This window comes from Tiliqua scincoides, chromosome 8 (assembly GCF_035046505.1).
Source record: "Tiliqua scincoides isolate rTilSci1 chromosome 8, rTilSci1.hap2, whole genome shotgun sequence".
Classification (NCBI taxonomy): domain Eukaryota; kingdom Metazoa; phylum Chordata; class Lepidosauria; order Squamata; family Scincidae; genus Tiliqua; species Tiliqua scincoides.
The window spans coordinates 43,284,634-43,308,600 of NC_089828.1; the positions used below are offsets into that span (position 1 = coordinate 43,284,634).

The 23,967-nt window shown below is 46.6% G+C and overlaps 1 protein-coding gene across 2 annotated transcripts in view; it reads right to left on the reverse strand.

Moving 5' to 3' along the window:
- Positions 1-1,663: 1,663 nt before the first annotated feature.
- The window catches only part of MAP1S (microtubule associated protein 1S), a 33,008-nt gene continuing 10,704 nt past the window's right edge, over positions 1,664-23,967 (reverse strand). Inside the window, exons 1-7 of one of the 2 annotated variants that reach the window (XM_066635651.1) lie at positions 22,216-22,262; positions 20,516-20,617; positions 12,883-12,965; positions 12,000-12,140; positions 6,974-10,211; positions 3,562-3,776; positions 1,664-3,144 (exon numbers count right to left, since the gene is read on the reverse strand). In XM_066635651.1, the coding sequence (XP_066491748.1) occupies positions 2,989-3,144; positions 3,562-3,776; positions 6,974-10,055 (3,453 nt within the window). In that variant the 5' untranslated portion in view covers positions 10,056-10,211; positions 12,000-12,140; positions 12,883-12,965; positions 20,516-20,617; positions 22,216-22,262 and the 3' untranslated portion in view covers positions 1,664-2,988. Of the gene's footprint in view, positions 3,145-3,561; positions 3,777-6,973; positions 10,212-11,999; positions 12,141-12,882; positions 12,966-20,515; positions 20,618-22,215; positions 22,263-23,967 lie in introns of those variants that run through there. The other variant, XM_066635650.1, reaches the window with a different exon arrangement.

The window sequence follows — 23,967 nt, forward strand, 5'->3', positions numbered from 1 at the left end:
CGTAGTTATACATGAGTCAGCTTTTCAGTTCAGTTTTTTCTCTGGTCTTTTGTTCTGCTTTACCCTTTTCCAAGCAGCAGCAGCAACTGTCTTTCCAAGCCCATTTAAGACCGACTTAAGACCAACTTATATAAGAAGACACTAGATGAACCTACCTGGGAAGAGGAGTCAATCTGAAGTTGAAGTTTTTCTAATGTGGTTTCAGTTTATCACTTTCTCAAAACCATTTTTTTTCCCCAACCAGTACATTAGGCTTCTCTTTCCTGAGCAGACCCACTATTACCCTTTCTGCCTACAGCTGAACTGAAACTTAAAAGAACATCTTTTTCTGGAGGCAACCATTTCACAATGCAATGCATTTGACACAAATACAAAATGGAAGAAGCAGGTATGTTCCTTTACAACCTCTGGTCCTGGTTGCATCCAAAATCAATTACAGCACAGCACAGGCAAAAAGCTCAGATATTTGTTCAGAACTGGGGATTTTGAAGCAGACAGTTTATTTTGACTTAGGAACTGCCACCGCTGACAGGAGGTGCCCGGAGAAGATTGCTGGGAGTGAGGAAGCATTAAGAACAAGACAGAAAGCACTACACAGAGGCCTTTGTGGAGCTATTTCTCTCTTTAATGTTTTTCAATAGGTTCAACGCAGTGTGTATGTGAGTTATGTGCACGCAACATTGTGAATGTGTCGCACAGTTCAGTGTGTCAACAGCTACAACATATCACAACCTTCCTCCCCCAAGAGTTGGGGGCGGGGAGAGAGAGCAAAGAAAGGATCTCTTAGCACCCCAAAAAAGATTCGCAAGGGGGCCAACCACCTTTTCCAACCCTGACCTGATACTCTTAAACAAGTTTCCAAATAAGAATTATATAATGCACTAAAAGGTAATGAAAACATTCATGTCTCACCATTTTTTAAAACACATGGCATACAAACAATAGATACTGCACTGATCCCAAATAGATAAACAGGATGATAAGAGTGAAAGGGAGTTGAAGGGAGGGCAGTAGAGCAATTCTGTCACACCCAACTGCTTCCATCCATCACTTTGTCTAGCTGGGATAGGCAGGCATCTTGTATTTGTGATCAGATAAATTAAAAACCTTCCATATGTAACAGTTTTGGTTTCTTATTTGTTTTTTTAAAAAAAGTACAAAATAGACATTTAACACACAGTTTTTCCTTCCCTAGAAAACAAAATTTAGTGTCACATTGAAAAGGGGGGAGGTTCTCCCCCTAACCTTCCTTCAAATGTTGAGACAAAGGGGCGTGGGGGAAAAGACACAGAGGAACAGGCTGCAGAGAAATAAGGGGTGGGAGAAGGGCGGCTTTGGCTGGCTCTACATTTTCACAGAGTCGTCTCTGAGGATTAGCACATCTACTGGACAACAGAACAGCCAGTTTTCAAAATAAGAGGTAGAAGAAATCTGGAGTGTATGTTTGCAGGCAGGAGGGAGAGAGCACATGAATTCCTACATGGATAAATCTACCTTGCTATATTTCCCAGAACTCTTTACCCCTCCAGAGGGGTGTATTTCCCCTAACCTGTAACCCCTCGTTACCCCGTAACTCACCCCCTCGACAGACAAAGATAGTGTCTACTCCAAATGCTTCACAGGGCTGAACCATCAGGGCAGACAGCATACAGGTATGATCCTAGGATATGGATGAGGAAATCCAGTGGAAAAGAAAGCTGGTGAGCATCCACCCTCCTGATTAGCATAGGCAGCTTCTTAGCAAAGAAAGGGTGTTTAGAAAGAGTTCAAGGAAGGGACAGAATCCCACCCACAACTTATGCCAGCAGGTGAGGAAAGGAGATAGAAAGTTAGCCGTCTACCTCAAGAACAGGGCTTGGAAAAGACACCTTTGCTGAATTTCCCCATACCTTGAAGGAAACAGGTGCAGGTTCTGGAGTCAGGAAGAAGCAACCTGCCATCAGGAAATTATTTTGAAGGCCAAACAAAAAAGGAGGGGAAAAAAATGCTCCTCTGAGTCAGGAGTCGATTGCAAATGGAAATCTATCATGAAATTGTGCAAGGTATTTGAAAATTACATATAAATAAAATGGTACTGCAGTTCTACATTAGAGTTCATCCCCTCAAGAGACTCCTCCAATCAAAAAAAGTTATGGAGAAGAGTAGGGAAGAGCAAAAGGGCAAAACACAACAAGGATGGCCTCCAGGTTGTTTCAGAACTTCAAGTCACATTTCCATCTGAAAAGGCTTCCTAGAACCACGCCAACCCCTAGCAAGGGGCAACAGCAAACTTGCCTACCCTCCCACCCCCAATTCCAGCCTGATTCCCAAGCACTCCATCTGTCCACAGGATGTCAAGGGAGTGCATGGAAAGGCATCCAACACAAAGTGACACATGCACTTGAGCCTAGTTGCTGCATGGCCTTGTGGTTAGGATGAAAATGCTAGGGGCGAGGGCAGGGGGGAGGACGAAGAGAAACACTATCAGATCCATGTGGCAAGAATGGAGTGGAGACAAGGGCGCAAAGCCATTGACGGACCCCTTATAAGGCAATGCAGCCCAACTGCTCCCTCTTAACCCAGTGATGCTTTGTTTCCCACCCATCCCCACACACACCCATTCTACTTCCTAAAATCAGTGCTCTTCCATTCTTCCACCCCAGTTCTGCTATCTCTTTCTCCATGCTTGACCAGGGCTTGCTGCCCTGGCAGTGGACATGCAAAAAAAAAATAAAAAAATTCACAAACCAGACAGTGGATGCTGTTTGCTATACAGGCAAGCCTCCAACCCCTTCCTCAGCAGCCCATGAAGGCAAAAGAATCTCCTTTCCTGCCACCCAAGGAGTGAAACAAAACTTCAGGATGTGCCAGCAGTCATCCACCCAAAGGGAAACCTCTCCTTTTACCAGCAGCCAACAGCACCCAAAGGAGAGAGAGAAAGAGTTTGTGTCACCACTTTTCACCAGCCTCTAGTCAATGGCCCAAATAATCTCACTCATTAGGTGACACTCAAAACTCCACTTTGCATGCTGGGAAGGTCTCATCCTGCATGGCCACCGTGCTGTTGCTGCCCAGGACTGTGACACCCAGCTCCTGCTGCCGCTCCAGGGTCTCTGTGTACCACTCGTGCATTACCAGTGAGTCAAAGGTTGGGATCAGGGTCACCTGGAAGGGAGGAGGATATTGCAATTAGTTTATTTCTTCCAGAGGGTAGTCCTGTAACTGCTATGCTTCGCCAACAGCCAGAACCATATCAAGAGCCTGTCTTCCCTGCTACACTTGCAACAAAGTCTAGAAATGGTTACTTCCCATGATGGCTATATATTGTGTCCAAGTTTAGAGGCAGTATACAGAGGACAAAAATACTGCAGAAGTCTGGTGCCTTGCTTGTGGGCTTCCCAGAGACACCTGGTTTGCCACTACAGGAAACAAGATGCTAGACTAGATGAACACACTATGATCTGACCCAGCAAGCTCTCCTTCTCAAAGCCAGATACACCGGCAAGGTGGTGTCAGATGCTATTGACAAACACATGGCGCTGCCTCTCATTCTCCTCCACCTCTCTTAGCCTCCAGTCTCACCTGGGCGTCATGCACCCAGTGCTGCTTCCCCGCCAAGAGTGCATCCAAGATGCCCCTCATGACGCCTTCTTTGATGTGGTCCTCGCCGCTGATGACGTAACACTGGGACCGAACGCGCTGGAAGAAGTCCTCATCCACTCTTTGGGCACTTGAAGAACCAGGTATGTAGGCTAGCTCCAGGTAGACTGGTGGGAGCGGAAAGTTAGTCTTGGTCCCTAGAAAAGCAGAGCGAGTTGCAAGAGGTGAGGGAGAGTTTCAGTCGGGGGAAAGCAGGTACAAGATGGAGAAACTCCTCAAGAAACACACAAAGCTGCCCTATATGAAGACAAATCATTAGCCCATCCTTGCATATTGTCTTCTCTGAGTGGCAACAGCAATCCAGGGGCTCAAACTAACAAGAGACTTTTCCCTAGCTCTGCTAGCCAAGTTCCCTTTTTAGCCTGATACTAAACCTGGGACTTCACTTATCTAAAAACTCAACCACAGTATTCCAGTGAAGTTCCTAGAACTTCCCACCACCTCCATATATTTTAAAGTAGAGACACAGTTTTAGCAGCAGTGCCTAAAGATGAAGCTTACGGGGGGGGGGGCGGGGGAGGAGAAAAGTAAAGTCTATGGGGGGCATAAAATCCTAGCAAAAAAGTGACAAAGGGACAGATTTTATTTATTTAATTAATTCATAACATGCTGATCAGATGCCTGCGAAGTTAGAGTAAGCAGGATCTGCTACAGCCCCAGACGAACTATAGTCCACACTATACTGCAAGGACAAGGAACAGTGGCAGCCCTTGCCTCTCAAAACACAGAAGGACCCTCCCCCTATTTAAGGAACGCCACCCATCCAGTCTGCATTTCAATTTTCTGGGCATGGATTAAAAATTCATCTCGTCTAGACTCTTTGGGATGTGAAAGGATGTTCTTCTGGGACTAACAATCCAGGAAGATGCCACAACCGAGTGGGGAATGCCGATTTTTCTTCAGATCGTCTAGGCACAATGCAGAGAGGTGTTCCTTTCCTTCACCTGCTCACATTTTACTGTGAGGAACCACTCTGTGAGATAGACTAGGCAGGAGGCAGACAGCTTTTGCAAGTTTGGAGCTAGAACAATAGCTTTGTTCAAAATAACTAAAAAAATCTCAAAGTAAACAAGCATTCAAATTTGTTTGAGCTCTTCTTCAAGTTGAATATTAAGCACAGAACAGCTTAGAATAAAGGAATGATGTTTTGAGTCATAAAGCAATGTTTTGAGTCACAGGGCTTTAAAAGTTTAAAACAGTCTAAAGATGAAACAGAGGAGATATTATGCAGATTCACAGTGCAATCTTATACATGGCTACTCAGAAGTTAAGCTCAGTAAAGACTATTCGCAGGATAGCTTAAAATTCGATGAAGGTTGCAAGCACCAGAGGGAAGGAAAAAGAGGATAGTGGAAATGCACCTGGTGGAACCCTCATGTCTGCAATACGTGACCGTCTTAACATTCAAAAAGTTCTTGGCAGACTAATTAAGCCCTTTGTGACCAAGTGCAAAAGATCTCAGGTTGCACCAAAGTATGCTGGGACCAAAAAGCAGTGTCTGCTCCCGCTTTGAAAATATAAAAATGGCCAGCTCCAGTAATCGCCACACACAGGTTCTTTGAAAAGCAGAAGCAAAGAAAAGCTAGTCGTATGACAGAACTGGAGATTATATCAAGTAGATCACCTATAATTAATGTCTGGAGAACCTGCTTTTGCTCAGGGCCAAGCTGGAAAAACTTCAGGCACAATTCAAACACATACTCTTTGACTCTAGTTGATCCTAATGATTACCCTACTCTTACTTTAGGATTTTTTTTTCTAATGGCCCACATTGCTACCTGCACCTCTGCCCTGACAAGAGACCAGTTTGGCCTTATTATCATCAGGAAAGCTCTGCTGCTAGAGGAAAAGGAGGAATGGGCTTCCCATCCATCATCCACAAGGGAATGCCCAACACTCTGGCTGAATCCAAGAACTGCAGACAAATACCTGAATCCAATGACTGAAAGCTGCTGGATAAGGATGCAGTAGCCCCCTCCAACCAGTAGATGGGGGCCTTGGCATGAGATATACACTCTGCAGCTGAGCCACTTCAGACATTGTCACCGATTTCGCCATTATTTTATTTATCTATTTATTTTTCACATTTTCATATTGCCCTTCCTCCAAAGAGCTCAGGTCAGAGTACAGAGCTGCTCCCCTCCCTTTTGTCCGCACAACAACTATGACTGTTTATAGAAATTCTTTGCACCATCATAAAACTACAAAATTCCCAGGCCAATTCCTGCCCTGGCTGCTTCACTGGTAGCAGTTCTCCAAGGTCTCAGCACAGGAAAGGCCCTTCTCTTGCAACCCACTTATTTTGGCTAGCCTGAGCAGCTGGTTCATTATTTGGGATCAACAGACATGCAAAGAAGATAAGAGGGTAAGCCTCTAACCAAGCTGTGTGAGAGCAGGCTTAGAAACGACTGGGAGGGTTGTGTGCTGAGAAGATGGCCCTTCCCCTGCCCCATTCTTCTGGAAGAGTGAGGCTGTTCACATTGAGCTGGGACCCATTTCAAAAAAATCAAGAGTCACTCATGTGCCAGGGACGTGCTATCCAGAGAACACATCCTTTACCCCTTGGAGCCATACAATGGCCTGCTGGGACAGTGCAAAAGCTAAGCAGCTGTGGACAGAACTAGGCCCCGTAGGGGACACCATTGGGATCCTCACAAAAGCCATGGTGAGATATAAAAGGGCTGTCACCTGATTTAAGAAAAAGGACAAAAACGCATAAGACTGATATGCTTCAATTTACAGATGAGAAAACACTGACAAAACTTTTAAAAATCACATTTAAAAAAATGATTCACTCGTGTCACAGTAGACATCTTCTCTGGTGAGACAGGAAGCCCCACACAGGAGGGAATGGCTCTTCTAAGATGGCACCTGTGGTTTTCACAATCATGTGCATTCAAAATAACTTTTAAACATTTGGTTAGAGTTTAATCAGGAGAGCCTCAGACTTTTAAGAAGCATTTTGACTGAGAAACTGAGCTGGCCAAATGTTACAGTCCTAAAATACCTTTTCACCATTTCCCAAGCCCCCTGCCCCATTCATTCTTGCAACCACAGTGCATGAGGGATTCCCGCTACTCAATCTGAGATGCTTGAGAAAAAATTCTGGTCGCTCCACCACGTTTCCCACAATGGCAGGGTTGCCCTGCCAAGGAAAGCAAGTTATTTATTTGAAATATTGTATTATATTCTTTCCGCTTTAACAAAGAAGCCCACAAGGCAGCAATATAAAAAAACCCACAAATATAAGACGAAATCATTTCCAAATTTATAATGTCAAAACCCCCTCACCCCGCAAATATTAATGGCAACAGATGAGCTAGATCTAAGTTACCTGCTGGACTCATCCTGCCAGCTCCCGATAGCGTCCTGCTGTTTGAGCCCCGGGAGCCAAGGGGCACACGGTTATCCCCACCGGCTCGGGACACAGAAGGTTCGCTTCTCCCCAGGGTGGGTAACCGGGCTTTGTCTCCCAAGCTGGCTGAAGAGGTTTTGGCCCTGTTTGGAGGAGCGGTTTTGGGGGTGTCTGCTTTGGGGGGTGCAGAGCCAACCCGTGTGGGTGTCCTCTTGACCTTGGCAGTGCCTTCTTTCTCTGGGTCCACCATGCAGATGCCTGGTTGGGCAGGGAGGGGGCATGGGTCTTTCAGCGGGGCTGGAAGTGGGTCACGGGTCCGAGCAAGGCTCTCGGGGTCATCGTCTGAGTCCAGTCCACCATCAGCTGTGATGGAAGGGCACTCCTCTGTGGCGGGTGGGATGTCAGAGTCCGAAAGGGTGGGCAGTGACTCACTGAATGAAGTAGGAGGGGTCTCATCCAAAAGGGTATGCGGCTTACGCCCCCGCGGGCCTTTCCTGTGGGCCAGGGGTTTGGTCAGCTCTTGAGAGAAATCACTGCTGTTAGACATGTCCCGGGGGCTGAAGTTGACTGACGGGGACTTTTCCGACTTGGGGTGCTCAAACTCACAAGGGGAGACTAGGCAGAGGTCCACATCATGGGGAGAGTCTGAGCGACGGCCAGACCTAGGCAGGACATGACCATCTAACCGCTGTGCATTGGCGTGATGGTGGTGACAGGGCCGGACAGGCAAGGACATGCCGCCTTTCATCAATGTAGCATCTGGTTCTGGCGTAAGCCTTCCTGGCTGGAAGTTCTCTGCTTCTTCCTGGGGGAATTCGCTCACTGGTGGCAAGACCTGCTCAAAAGAGATGGAGAGTGACTCATCCACCTCCGTGGAGTGAGGAGACCCCACTTCAGCTGGCAGGGAGGGTGTAGTAATGGTGGGGGACACATCTGGGATGTCATCACGGAAGAGACTGGGGGAGAGGCACCCCGATTGCTTCTCCTGGGAGGAACTTGAGTTGTCATGCGACGCTCGCTGCCCAGCAACAGAACCGTCAGGCCTCCAGGTATTGATAATAGTTGCTGGTTCCTCAGCCATGACAACATCATCTACAGGGGATTGGTGGAAGGGGGTGTGGCCAGTGCTGGCTGGAACAGAGCTGGCAGGAGACATCATCTCAAGGGTCTTTTCTTCAGAGCTGCCACAGGCTTCCTCGGCTTCCGGGTAGTGGTTCAGCCCAACCCGGACGTCTACAGGCATCAGTTCAAAGTTGATGCTCCGGTCACTCTTGGGAGTCTTTGCCAATGGGGAAGGGGGGCCAATGCCTTTGAGTGGGGAGCTGGCTTCCATGTGCCGGAAAGGCTGGGGACTCTCTGGATCTCCCCCAAAGCCCAGGCCATTCTTTGCAGACTCCATCCCATTTCCATGGCAATCCATGATTTCAAGCAGCGGAGGCTCCAACTCACCCACAGCAGCTGTGATGCCTTCATTAGTAGATTCCACACCTTGCTGGGAGCCCCCCCTCAGACTCTCCACCTCTTGCATTCCATTTTCTGGTGATGAATTAGACCCCTCCAATGAGAAGTTTCCTTTGGCGCTGCCGGGCGGCTTGTGGGTTTCCTTCAATGGCTTGGTTTTTGGCCTCTCTGTCTCCTTTTTGAGAGTTGGAATAGATTTCTTGAAGCTGCCCACCTTGGTTGAGGACCTCTTTGCCTCCACACCTGAGGTTCGACGTGGGTCTCTCACTGGCTGCTTTGCCATTTTCTCCTCCATCTTAACATCTTTTTTGGCCTCCTCCCTCTTTGTTTCTCTTCTAGAAGCATCTACCTTCCCCTCTTTCTTCACTGTCTTCACTTCCTTCTTTGCCACATCCTTCTCTTGACCATCTTCCTTTGCCACTGGCTTCTTCACATCTTTCTTCACCGTTGGCTTCTCCTTCAGCTGTTTGGGCCTTGCATCTTGCTTGAGTTTCTCTGTCAATGACTCCAATTTGGACCTGGATTCTTTGGTCTTCTCATCTTCAATGCTACCCTTGGAAGTTTCACTGGGTGCCCTGGGTCGGTCTCTGGATTTGGCCAGTCTTAGCTCCTTCTTCTCCTTGGGAACTGACATGTTTGGTTCTGTGAGGCTCAGTCTAGATGCTGATTTGAGGCTCTCCTGACTCTCTGCCCTCTTTTGCTTGAGCTGAGAGTTGGAAGACAGTGATTCCAGATCCTTCTGCGTGACCACTGGATGCTTGAGGAATTCCAAGTGCTTGACTTTCTCTAGTCCTTCCAAGATCTTGCTTTGGGGTGTGCAGCCTGGGAACAAGACCCGAACAATCTTCTCTGTGGGGCTCACAGGATGCCAAACCAGAAGAGCACAGATAGAGGTCAGGCACTGCAGGGGAAGTTCCAGTCCTTTGGGATAACCATTCCCACACCACTGCTGCATCAAGAATTCCAGTTCCTTGCTACCTTTCACTGGGTTGAGTACATACATATCCAGACGCCCAACACCCATCTTTTGGAAGAGGATAGTGGGCTCTGCCTTAGGGCCAATGTCCCTGAAGAGTGGACTGGGCTTAATGCCCAGCTTCTCCAGGTACTGGAGAGTCAAACTGGCCTCATCACAGTTCTTCAAGACACCAGAATCCCCTTCTATGGCCTTCAGTTTCTCAGAGGCATTGAGGAAAACGACACCCAGCTCAGGTGAGATGAGGTTCTTCACCCAATCATCATTCTGGGATCCCTGAGAAGAAGGATCCTCCTCCATTTCAGCAAGCTTTCTCTGTAGCAGACTGTTCACCCCGGGCAAGCTGTCAGTCCCAACGTGAGTCACTAAGATGGAGTCGATGCGGTCCAGGTGCCGCACCAGTTTCCAGAAGGATGACCTAGGGTTGGAGCCCCCATTCACCAAGATGTTGAAGCCATTGACGGCAAAGAAAGCAGAGTCCCCTCTCCCTCCTGGGAAGATATAGCAGCAGGGCTTGGACAGCTTCAGGAAACCAACTGTGTTGGGGGGCTCCAGGAGGTCAAAGGGTGACTGGGGATCCAGGGACTCTGAAAGGTACTCCAAGAACTCCTGCAGGCCCTCCATCTCTGGTAGTACACAGCCAGGATTGAAGCAGAGATCAATGAAATCCAGGAGGTTGTGCTGGCCCAGCCTGGAATCCTTCCATGCGCCAAAGTCTGGGCAGACCACAGTTAAGCTAGTCTTTGCAGAGGGGTCTGCAGAACTAAGCAACTCCCCAACCTGGAGGGAGAGAAGAAGACATTATAGGTAAGATTCTCAAGAAACTAAATTTACCAAGAGCATACTTATCTCTGCACACCAAACACTTATACAGATACCTCACACTCACAAGATCCAGCACAATCTTTAAAAAGTGGAGTGAGGGTAGAGTGGAGAAGCAGCACCAAGCGTTTGTGCAAACAGGTATGGGGTCAAGTGGCACTCTTATCCTTTGCTCTGAGGGCCTCTCAACGCCTTCCTTATCCCTCTGCATTTTCCCTTTAACGTTCACATCATGAACTCATATCCTTGGATTTTGTATACGTTTTAATCATGATTGTCATATCGACAGTTTTGGTCTAAGGGGTCACAGCTTTTGAGGAACAACCAACCTCTTCTGGCATCTAGACCAGAGGTCTCCAAATTGTAGCCAGCATGATCAGCTCAGGCGTGGCATGACGAAGCCTTACCATTCCTTCCCACAGCATTTTGTAGAGGCCTGCACCAGGCAGCCACTTCTACTGCACATCGCCCCAGAAGGCTCTGTGCCATGATTTCCTAGGGGATGCAGCTGCCTGGTGCAAGGCTCTGCAAAGACTGGGCAGAAAGAAAGGAGGTTGTGGAGTGGAATTTGTAAGGTAAGGCTTTGCTGTCACACCCAAACTGATTGTGCTAGTGCACCAGATTCAGTCCACGGGCCTGAGTTTGGAGGTCCCTGATCTAGACCACGCATACTCCACTTTTCAACAAGGACCAGTTCCCAATGTGGCTTACAATTTAAATCAACAAAACAAAGTACAATATATCGGGGGAGAAGTGTAGCCTGCATATTGCACTAAAAACTGGCCAAATTGTATTTTTGAAGAAAAAAGAAAAAACAAGCAAAGGAAAAAGGTTTAAGAGAGCACTGGCTTAATTCTCAGGGAAATGGCGAAACTGTACCTGGGTCACCACACTTCAGACTGTGAATGGTTCACACAGCCAAATACTATACATAAAGTTATTTGTTAACAGAAAGGTAGCACATCAGGAGAAGAGTTCTAGCCCAGCTTTCTCACCAACATGCTAGTTTTCTATGGGCAAGGAATGGGGAGGGGCATTTGGTGGGCCGCTGTGAAATACAGGAAGCTGGACTAGATGGGCCTATGGCCTGATCCAGTGGGGCTGTTCTTACGTTCTTATGAGGGGCAGGAAGATGTGAAACAGTTATGTGAGATACAACCTGCCGTTATGAACTCACCCATCTTCTAGGTCCTACTTAAAGAGCCATGTGTTCCATGAGAAGACCAAAAAGGAGCAGCAGCTCTGAGCCAGCACCAATGTGCTGAAATCCCGAAATCTGAGGCGCCTACTACAGGTCTGTTTTCCTTATTACCTTGATTTGGGACCCATAGATTTAACACACCAGAGGAACCCGTGGTGGAGAGCTGGACCTGAGCTCCCACATGTAACTGGAGGTGTTCTACGGTCATGTCCAGGAGACTTTGAGGCCTGCAGATGCAGCCTCAGAAAGGCCTCTGGAGGTGTAAGAAAGGCAGTACCTTTCCAGCATTTCTGGTGGCTTTTCTGAGGCTTGTGGAGGCATCTGCAGACCTTAGAAACACCTCCAGACACAACTGGAGAACATCACCGGTCACATCTGAAGTTAATATTGGATGAAACCGCAGATTTGCTTAGCCACAGGTTTCAGTATCCGTGGGGGGGGAGGGGTCTGGGAACAGATGCCCCATGGATACCAAGGTCCAACTGTATTTCCTAAGTTGGAGTCCCAGATATGTGAAGCAAAGAATAAAGGTGGTGGAGTCATACCTCTTTGTCAGCAAAGATCTGGATAAAATCCCGCAAGGAAAAAGAGCCTGTCTGGAGCACCAGCTCCCCCGTTTCCTCCACGCAGGGACCAGCAAAAATCAACAGCTTGTGCTGTGAAGTATCTGTGATGAGGTTGCGGAGCTTGGAGTGAAGGGAGAGAAGAGGCAGAGAGAGAGAGAGAGAGAGAAAGCAGGAAAAGATCAACCCTAGGTTCAGCAGTAACACCCTTGGATCTCAACTCCCTATTCACTGAGGCCATCCTCCCATTCACTTCCCACTCATTGGGGTCATCCTCAGCATTCAGCCAATAAGGATTCAAAGGCTAAAGTTTCATATTCCTACAAAGAGGGCCAACAGGTCAATGGCAGAGCATGTGCTTTGCCTGCACAGGAGGTCTGATCTTCAAACCCAAGAATCTCTAAAAAGTATCTCTCGTATTGTCATGGCTGGGAAGGTCTTCTTTGAAAAGCCGTGGCCAGAGAAGACAACAATGGCTAAGTGGATCAGTGGTGTGACTTTGTGGCATACTGTCATATGTTCAGGGGTAGGAAAACCACATGTTCTCCTACAAGGAACACAACATCCAGAGAATTACAGCCTCCTTTCCAGAAGTTTCCAGTCGCAAGAAAGGCACTTCCAGACCACTTATCCTTCAGATTTTTTTGAACCTTCCTTAACTGTCATGGTCAAGCCCATACACAAAAGTTCTTCCCACCCCCACCTATGTATGGCAGCCACAACCCAAAAAGACTACTGATGCTCTAACAGTCGCTAACTGGGATCCATGCACCTCTCATAGACGTATCTTGAAGCCCCCAAATTTGGCATGGGCTTCCAAGGTAGATTTCCAAATCAAGTGAGTACTCCTTGCATTCTCACTCACCTCATCACAGACTGATTTGTCAGAAGGGTTCAGCAAAACTAAGGTCTCCAGGATGTCACCACGATGGTGGAGGGCACGCTGACCTGCAAAAAGCAAAAGAGGCAGCAGAGTTAAGAGGAAAGAAGTCTGGGCTGTTCCAATGCAACATTTTATCCTCCAAGAAGGTAGTAATGCAAATCTACTGCAACACACAGGCAGAGATTCCAACATAGTTGTGACCTCAATGAAGATTAAGAACATATTCAGAGTCTTGTTGGATAAGGCCATCCAACCCAGCATTTTGTTTTCAACATGATCAGCCAAATGCTTCTATTAAGTTCACAAGTAGTACATGTAAGTGATGTCCCATGGAACTGCCTTCTACCAAGCCAGACCAATGGTCCATCTTATCTATTGTAATATCTTCTTATTAGAAAGAGCTCTCCAGGGCTTCAGGAATGAATCTTTCCCAGCCCACCATGGAAATGCTGCAAAGGACGGAACCTGTGGCCTTCTGCAGGCAAAACATGGAACCTGACACAGCTACGGCTCCTTTTTGCAGTAGCATCTGTTAGACATAGAAAGCTGTCCTGTACTGAATCAGATTCCTGGTCCATCTGCTCAGTGTTGCCTGCACTGACTGAAAACAGCACTCTAGGGTTTCAATGGAGAAGGGTCTTTTCCACCCTGGGGTCCCAAAAGAAAAGACCAAGATATGCCATGGCAACCTGACCTAGTGGTCATTGTAATGCCCTAGCTCAGTGGTGTCAAACTCATTCCACACAGCAAGCCGAAACAGCATTCATGATGCCTGCTGAGGGCCACAGTGATGTCATTATGCAGAAAGTGATGTCATTTAGCAGGTGATGACCAGAAATAATCACTTTTTTTAATCACTTAAGAACTCATTAGCTGCAAATGACAGAAAATGAAACATTCAAATCCTGATTATACCCAATTATCATGTGCAATTATACTGCATCTCTCAGCCCTAGCAAATTTGTAGCCATTAAGGCTGCAGAGAAAAGCCTGAGATTTTTTTTTTTTTTTGGGGGGGGGGGGGAGACACAACTGATGACAGACAACTTCTCAGATGTTGTGTGGTGGAACTTTGGATTTCTAGTACAGGGGAGCTGTCTTTCATGGCCTGCACAGTTCTCTTCCCTAGTGTAACTAGAAGCTGTATCATAGGTGAAAACTATACAGGTTTCCTCATTAGCAGGCTATTAAAAACAATATATACTGTACAGCAGTGGTTCTCACACATTTAGCACTGGGACCCACTTTTTAGAATGAGAATCTGTCAGGACCCACTGGAAGTGTTATCATGAATGGAAGTGACATCATCAAGCAAGAAAATTTTTAACAGTCCTTGGCTGCAATCCTACCTATGCTTACCCAGGAGTAAGTGCCATTTACTATCATTATTATAAGAATACACATAGTAGCTTGTTAAAAGTACAGGTCTGTCACATTTCCCCAAATGCATGCATGCATGCATGCATGCATAAATAAATAAATAAATAAACAGATAGATAGATAGCATGAAGTCTTTTTTATGTATATATTTGTATATTTTATATTATGTGTGTGTGTGTGTGTGTGTGTGTGTGTGTGTGTGTGTGTGTGTGTGTATAGCATGAAGTCTTTTTATGTATATATTTGTATATTTTATATTGTGTGTGTGTGTGCGCACGCGCGTATTTATATAATTTTTTATATTTTTCTCAAACTGTGGGTCGGACCCACCAGGTGGGTCCCCATTCATTTCAATTATATATATATATGATTATATAATATATATTCAATTATATAATATATATGAATATAATATATATTCAATTTGGGTCCCGACCCACAGTTTGAGAAACACTGCTATACATGGTTTCATGCAAACATCCATCCCCATGTGGTATCTGAGCTCTGTGTGAGAGGCAACCAAGAACATCCAGGAAGGTACTCAGACTTGTCTAGTGAAGAGGAAGGCCAAGGCTTCAGGAGCCATGGTCTGAATGCATACACAGCCCCAACATCCCAGCTGCAGAAGCTTGTACCTGCCACAGGAAAACAAAGTAGCAGGGAGAGCAGGCCAACAGGAAGCATATTTCCAGCCCAAGGTCTCCCAACTCATCATTCTCAAAGCCAGCAAACATGCACACTAGAGATTCAGAGGGCAGGACTGCAGAATCAGAAAAGCACAGTCACCAGGATGAGTGGAAGGGTAAGACTCATACCGGTACTGCACACGCTAGAATCCCAGCTTCTATTCCTGATAAAGCACTGTTCAACAATAACACAGGAACTCAATAAGACACATGTGAGACAGCGAGTTTCAACGCCAAAATGGACAGGTGGGTTTAGGATACAGCAACAGGGTGCTATGTTATTTTAACTGTCTAGTCTACCTTCTCACCCAGTGATTTCAAAGCCATTTACAATAAAATCAAGTCAAACACAACAATAACAGATTAAAGTCATTCAAATAAAACCAACAGCCAACAGAAATAGCTTTGGGAAACTTAACTGGATTCAACTGGGTCTATAATCCTGAACACAGAATTATAGGAGGTATACAAGAGCCACAAGTATGTGTAGATTTGATTAATGAAGGAGAGGTCTATCAATGGCCATCATAACTAAATGGAACCTCTATGTTATGAGGCAGAGTTTCTAAATGCTAGGTGTTTCTAAGTGCTACGTACCATGTTTCTAAATGCCAAGGAAAAACAAGAAAGAGTTAGTGTCTTCATGCCTTGTGTATTGTGGCCACTATGAGAAATGAGACACTGGATTAGATTGTCTCACTTCATTCAATTCTGCACTGCAGTTCTTACAATGGGCTGAGACCACTGAAAAATCCTTAGTAAGGCCTCCAAGGAGCATCCAATGAAAAGCTCATCTCCACAAAGGAAACCTTAAGTTAAACTATCCCTTGCACCTATTGGAGTTCTTGTTTGTGGTGCTGCTCTCCCCTTCCTGCCTTTAAAAAATGCTATTCAGCAGCTATCTAGACTGGAGAAGGAAAAAAAACAAAACCTTCTGTCCTCTTGACCCCAAGGCAGACCAAAGTTTCTGATCCCATGAAGAATGGAACACTTTAACTGCTGAAAAGAATCCTGGGAATTTTTATGACACTCTGAACAAACCAATCAATGGACAAAGCTGCCATTTCCTACAACTGTTACTGGAAAACACATAGGCCAAGTACCTGATCAGACTTCTGTACCTGACCTGGGGCTCACCTCCCAGCATTACAATCTCTGCGCATGAACTGGAGGTTGTCCATGACTTTGTGTACCTTGGCTCAAAGATCTCCGACACTCTTTTTCTCGATACCGAGCTAAACAAACGCGTCGGTAAAGCAGCTACCACGTTTTCCAGACTCACAAAGAGAGTCTGGTCCAACAAGAAGCTGACAGAACATACCAAGATCCAGGTCTACAGAGCTTGCGTCCTGAGTACACTTCTGTACTGCAGTGAGTCACGGACTCTCCGCTCACAACAGGAGAGGAAACTGAACGCTTTCCACATGCGCTGCCTCCGACGCATTCTCGGCATCACCTGGCAGGACAAAGTTCCAAACAACACAGTCCTGGAACGTGCTGGAATCCCTAGCATGTATGCACTGCTGAAACAGAGATGCCTGCGTTGGCTCGGTCATGTCGTGAGAATGGATGATGGCCGGATCCCAAAGGATCTCCTCTATGGAGAACTCGTGCAAGGAAAGCGCCCTACAGGTAGACCACAGCTACGATACAAGGACATCTGCAAGAGGGATCTGAAGGCCTTAGGAATGGACCTCAACAAGTGGGAAACCCTGGCCTCTGAGCGGCCTGCTTAGAGGCAGACTGTGCAGCATGGCCTTTCCCAGTTTGAAGAGACACTTGGCCAACAGTCTGAGGCAAAGAGGCAAAGAAGGAAGGCCCATAGCCAGGGAGACAGACCAGGGACAGACTGCACTTGCTCCTGGTGTGGAAGGGATTGTCACTCCCGGATTGGCCTTTTCAGCCACACCAGACGCTGTGCCAGAACCATATACCTGGATCGTCACAAAGCATGGACCTTATGGTTTTAGATCTCAGGGCTACATATTAAAACCCAAGGACATGAAGCAGCCCCTGCTTAAAGGTTCTGAAAGCTGTGACCAACAGCCAGGTCCCCCGGAGACTGGGTTGAGAAGTCTTCTGGTCCCTTTTTACCATACTTAATGAGCTAGCCAGGAAAAGCCACAGAACTAGTTGCTGGGTCACATACCAATTCAAGCTGCCTCCATACCAGGCAGGCAGGCTTCAGATGTGATTGTCTTCATAGCTACACACTCACAATTTCAGGAGAGCCAAGAAAGGCATCCATACAGTGTGGCTGAGCTGCTTAGGGTAGGAACACCATGAGGGCAAATTACAACTCCTCATGGTAACCGGTCACTCCAACAGCTGCCGCATGAAGGTTGAAGGACTTGGGGACCCTTCACTATGAGCTGCCCATAGCCAGAGTGGCCCAAAACAACAGAAAGTGCAGTACTTGCAATTCCATCTTCTCCAGCAGCAGTGAAAGAGCATTCCAGCTTCTGAAGCAGCCAGCCACATGGCCCCTTGAAAGGCAGCAAAGACCACAAACTTGCAGTTCAAACCATGGATTCCCTCCCCCCCCCCCCATTTTTTGCTGTTATAAACTTCCCAGCCTGAAGAACAAAATGACAGAAGCTAAAGGTTGCTAGCAGCTCACCCACCAGTTAATCAGACAGGATGGCCTCACTCGGACAGGGAGGACTACAAGCAATCAAATCTGGAAATTTGGCCTTTTGTTCAAAGAAGAAAAGATGATCAGGGTGGGAGCGTGAATAAGATTTAATAAAACTATACTCGGCATGGAAATGTTCTTCTTCCTCTTTCCTAATCCTAGAAAACCTGAGGTCAATTCATGGGCAGCTGGTTCAGGATAGGCCAAAAAAGGGTCTTCTTCACACAGCATGTAATTTAACTTTTTTAATTTGCTACCACAAAAAGCAGTGATAGCCCAAAGAATTAGATGGCTTTAAAAGGGGATTAAACAAATTCAAAGAGAAGGAGGATGGCGCTATTAGCAATTAAGGTTTTATGGACACTCAGTGTTCAGATGCAGCAGCGATGAGGGGAGAACAGCAGGAGAGGGTTAGTGCCTTCCCATACTGGTTGGCTAGGATGGGAAGCAGCACATTAGACAAGATGCGCCTCTGGTCTAGCAAGGATTACACACATCTGCCTGTTTACCTGTTCTTCCAGATCCAGTTCTTTTGTTCTGTTTCATTTTGCAAGAGAGGCAAAGAAAGGACAGAAGAGTACCACAGGCTTATTACTACTATTGTACTGTCCAAGAACAAGGGCGCACTTCACTGGAGAAGAGAAAAGGGAACTACTAGCTTGCAGTAGGCTCAGGAATTCTCATGCCTATTCTCCCAGAGGGGGGAAAAAACAGCTGCCTGCTCTGATCCAAGCAGCAGGCCCATCAGCTCAGCAGGGCAGAGAATGGTCAACAAAAGATGTTCTGTTTCTCCAGCAAAAAATGTTTGCCTTCCAAAGCAAAACAAAAAAAGAACATCACTCTGCCCTGAAGGACTGAGGGGGAGCCCGCCCCAAAACACAACAGCAGCTACTATTCAGCAGCTCCTTCCAGTGTGCCACTAATGCCAAACAAACCCAGACAACATGGAGAATCAAGCTGCGAGGGTGCACAGTTATCCAAGGACACTGCAGGCACAGCCGACATGCCTGAGCCAAAGACCTTTGCAAAGACTGTGAAACCCAAACAGAAGCGTATGCTACCTCCTGGAGGATCAGTGGGGCATCCTGGTTTTTAGTCCAGGGCTAGAACTAAAAAGGACAGAGTTGATTTTTAGCAAGGATGGTTTAATGAAAGCTCCGTATCACAGGCAGGCTGTTCTCATGATCTGGAACGTACTGGTGCTAAATCGCTGTGGATGATGTATGGGGAACAAAGCCCCATACTAGGTCATAGAATTGTAGAATGTTAAGAGTTGGAAGGGACCATTGGAGGCCATCTAGTTGACTCCTCTACTCAGTGGAAGCAGCTTCTACAGCATCCTTGGCAGGTGGCTGTCCTGACAGCTTCCAAGTTTAGCACTGGCAGTGGGCACCAACTCTTATATCTGTTGGTGGTAGGGAACCTTCAATGGCAGCTTCTCCCTTTCTCAGCTTAGGAGAGCAAGAGGAAAAGGAACTTTAGTATTCCACTCCCACTTGCAGTTAGGGATGAAAGATGGGAAAAGCTGTCACTGTGTGTCCCACAGGGTGGCAACACAGGTCCTTCCACTCTCCCTATCAGCCAGTGGGCTTTTCTCTGAAGTCCCTTGTGCTCACTGAAGCTCTTTGGAGAAAGTCCACTGGATGGTGGGGAGCTACTGTCCAAGTCTCATTCATGCAGCAGCTTCTCCTGAACCCCACATCAATGGAAACAACTCCACAATAATGCAGGGGCCTCTAGTAGATTTACGCACCTGTAAATAGCAGTGCTGCGAGAAGCAGCAGCAAAATGACTCAGGCAACCCCTTCCACCAGTAATGGGGGTTCACTTTCACTCTGAATAGGCTTGGTGATATTAGCCAAATGAGGACATGATACTATGTCACATCTGTAATGTGACCTGTGATTGTGCTGCACAACCAGTTGAAAGAATAACCACCTTTAAAAAAAAACATAAATGGCACTAAAGCAGCTGTGGAGAAGAACAGTGAACAAGTCTCCAGAAGCCATCAGGGGACCATGTTCTGGAAATTCCTTGGACTTTGGTGGAATTTAATATAGAGCGCATTCTCCATGCTACTATGATCCACGCTCATTCACAGTACAACTTCAACTAGTAAAGCCACAATTCTCACAAGTCCAACACTGCCTCATGTTGCACAAACACATCCCAGTTCCTACAGCATACAAAAGCTGCTCCTTGTTCTGGAGAGTATACCAGGGCAACGCATGGCCCCAAAAGCACAAAATTCCTATCACCATACACAAGATCTGGTTAAGGTGGCAGGAAGGGATGAGCTAAAGAGGTCTCATATAGCGCAACATTTTCAGTCTCTCACTATGCCTGTCCAATTACGCCCCAGAACAGTGGGCCCTCGTTATCCGTGGGCTTGGTGTTCTGAGGTAGGTTGCATGCAACCTCTGGAGAACTGGACACCCGCCCCCAATAAGTTATTGCAACATTGTGCCAAACTCCTCCTGGACTTAATTATCAAAGATTTCAGTATCTGTGGGAGGTCCTGGAATGGATACTCCACGGATGCCAAGAGCCCACTGTATGCAAGTATGTATTTATTTATATCCTGCATTGCCCTCAGAGTAAACAGTAGCACACAAAGTCTTCCAGGTTTCCATGAGCTCCTTCATGAAGTCCTGACAGCAGCAACAATGTTCAGTTTGTCAACTATTTGCAATCACAGCCCAACAAGAAAAATCAGATGCACCTGTGATATTGGATTCTGCCTATGAAGCCTGAATTCTGCAGCAGGCCATTACAGTTTTCAATGCCATAATTCTAGAAGCCCATCTAAACTTTCCTGGTGTCTTCTGCATATGCCTTCAGAGAACAAATACACAGGGCCACCAAAAGGGTGAGTTGGTACCACCCAGAAGCAACTCCTCTGCTAGCTTCTTACCTTTAACAATATCCGAAAAGGTTGCAGAGTGACGGGAGACAAAGAGCTTCAGCTGCTGGTCCAGGTTGCAGACACTTAGGTCAATATCCCAAGAGCGGATACCTGGAAGAGGGAGACAAAGAGAGGAGACAAAATATGAGAAATCTCAGTTAAGAAGAAGTAGCAATAATGGTGCTCTGCATCTTCTCCTAGTCAACACTGCAGATACTTTACCTGGTCCCTTTAAGGAAGCCAGGAACTGGTGAAGGATCATAAATGATGAAGAAGCAGGTAGTTGCACACTTGGCCCAAATAACTGTACTATGATATCATTAGCCAAAGCATTATGTACCCCAGTATGTACCCAAAGTACCTATGCACACACACCCGAAAAAATGTTGTGAAGGATTTAACAACTATGGTGTTATTCAACAGGTCTCAAAGAGTGACCTCCCCACTGCTTGAAACACCAGAGTGGCCCTAAATCAGACCATCTAGGATACTGTTTCCCCATAGTGGACAAATGTCAACAGAAAGCACCCACAAGCAGGATACGAAGCATTCCCTCCCCCCCCCCCAAGCAGCTGGTATTCAGAGATATTTAGACTGCCTCACTCAGTCAATGGAGATTCCATTTAGCTATCATGGCTAATAGCTGTCAATATATCTCTTCCCCATCTACCCACTACTTTCTTGGTGCTGTACAAACCATAGGCCCTTTTACAGACCCAACCTTAGTCCCCCCATCCCCTCAAAATTACAACCTTAAGCCAAAGCAAGAGAACTCTGTAACACTACGAGGCATATTTGAAGAACAAGGTGTTTTCTCAAAAGCTGCCTCGCACCCCACCTTTAGGGGGTTCATCAAAGTCCAGGCACCTTCTAGATACAGCCCAAAGCCATTTTGACTGGCATTAGCAAGTGGATAATTTTATCCAATCATATATAAACAATGCACGACATTTAACCACCTGCCTCAACATTTCAGACAATCGATTGGATTTTCATAATTGAACAGAGAAGGAGCAAGGGCTGGGGGATGCAGGGAGCTCAGCACTGCTTCACAATATTTATCAGAAGCTGGCACTCAAAAAATGGATTGGTTCAAATCAACAAGTGAATTCAGACACACACAGCCCTACTTCTGGGTTCTTATTACTGCTCTGCACTTTGTCGCCAGGGCTCCCTGCCCTTTAGAGATTTCTTTCCAGTCCTCAGCTAGTCCCAGAAATCTACATCAGTCCTGAAGGATCATGACAAACTCTTGCTCTCAGCTTTCCCATCTTATAAAAACTGCATAGAAAGCATCCCAACAGCTTTGTTCGGTGAGCAGCTGAAACGTCATTCTGGTCCCCGTGGTCATTCTGTGCCAACGCATCAGCTCAGCCAATCATGCGCAAGGCTTTGCTGCTGCAAGCACAATATAAAAGATCCTCTTTCGAAAGTGCCTACGGTAGCAAGGCATGATACAAAGATAGAACACAAGCCCTGCTGGCAACACAAGAGGAACCACGCGCCTGCGCTATCTCTAGAACAAGGAGAAAAGCTGCTTGGTTTGCATTAAGGCCCCACAGCTCACCCATCCCCGCCCTCAATCGCTGCATGACCTGCTAGCTTACACAACATGAACGCAACTTGCGTCAGTCAAGCTGCAAGGCTGCAGTCACACAAAAGCTCCCAGGCATGCATGTTTATTGCAGATACTCTGAAGAGTTGCTTACATACAGTTCCCAGGGAGATCTCCCTATTCAGAGCATACGAGGACACATTCCCACTCCAGCAGGCAAGCTACAGACTTGAGTATGTCTGATAGCCAGCTGGCATACAGGAATGCAGCAAATGCACAAAGAACACAATATGCGTTGATGCTATTGTCCACGGGCCAAGGCCCACATACAGTTGGCTCCAGGCCTATACCTGACAACTGGATTCTGCTGTCATTCCTCTTCTAGCCCTTGTAGTGCTGACCAACAGCCTGAATGGGGCAGGGGGAGGTATTTTTCAGCTCAAGAAAGGGGTCTCAGCCAAAATCGGGCTTCATTTTATTTGATGTTCTCCACCAGCACTAAAATCTCCCACCACCCATGGAGAGCACAATGAAAACTACTGGTAAGCACTTTGTGAAAGAGAAGGGTAAGTACTGGAGATATTCAGCCACAGATGAAAACAAAATATGCTACGTGCCTAGAAACTGGATCTCCATTTTCTATGCTGGCTGGTTATCCTGCTGGAAAGAGTCGGCAGAGGACAGCAAGAAGGAGACTGTCCTATGCAAACTGGAACCAAAAAACTGAAACATCCCAGACCCAAAGGTAATCATAAAGATAATGACAACCCCCCAAACTCTCTTCCAAAGAAAATTACAAGACATAATTAAGTCCATAAGAATGATCCCTCCCCACTCCTGGTGGCCACCAGAACACCAACAGTCCTATGAGGAAGAGGAGGAGGAGAAAGGTAGCATGGTGAAGACCCACCAATGCCATTCCAGTCGCTGCTACCTCCTTAAGCGTGGTCTGTGTCCCTCTCCTGTCACAATAGCCACAGGAAACTAAGGAAGGAGAACAGGTAAGGACAAGGAAAGAGAAAAGGGCAGAAGACAAAGGCTGGTCAGAAATACAGAAGAGGAAGCCACCCCTTGGATCCTGAAAGAGGGCAAGGGAGAAGAAGACAGAGAGACATGGGGAAGGCCAGGCACACAGGAAGGATGGAAGAGCTAAGAAAGGGCAGCCAAGACCAGGCCCAGGGAGAAAGGGATGGTGGAAAGGAGAGGGCAAACTGCATGCAGACACCTGGCAGGAACCTGGGAAGCAGAAGGGCATTGCCCACAGAAACCAATGCCCAACCAGGGCAGAGGAGCAAGGTGAAACCACAGGGAGCCCATCCTGGTTAGGGATCTGGGAACCCTGATCAGTCAGCAAGTGGCCTGGAGTCTGCAATACTCGTCAGAGATCTTTTGCTATAGGAAAGCCTCCATCTACATGGCCTGGAGGGCACTCTCAGAAGTGGGGCAGAGAGAGAGAGAGAGAGAAATACAAAGTAACTGGGAAGGAGGGACAACTCCTCCTGTCTTTTGGTTCATCACATATTGGACTAAATAAATAAACTACAAGTACCCCCACATCTACAGTGGCATATAACTGGCACTGTCAGACTGACTGGAGGTGGAGCCCCAAGGAGAAAGTAGAGATGACACAGCCCCTTAGGGATAGGGCTAAGGCTATTAAAATGCAGGAGGGGAAACCATATGCAACCTTGGACACTTTCCAACGGCAAAGGAAAGGCGAGATAAAAAAATGTTAAATAAAATTACTCACAATGCGTATCCAATATTTCAACACTGTTCTATATGTTCAGCATGTCAATGATCAACTTTAGTTTAGCTTATCTTCTTCACATCTTTCTGCTCCTAGAAGGTCTATGAGCTTTGTGTGCACGAATTATTTCTTGCAATGATGATATTGTAAATCTAC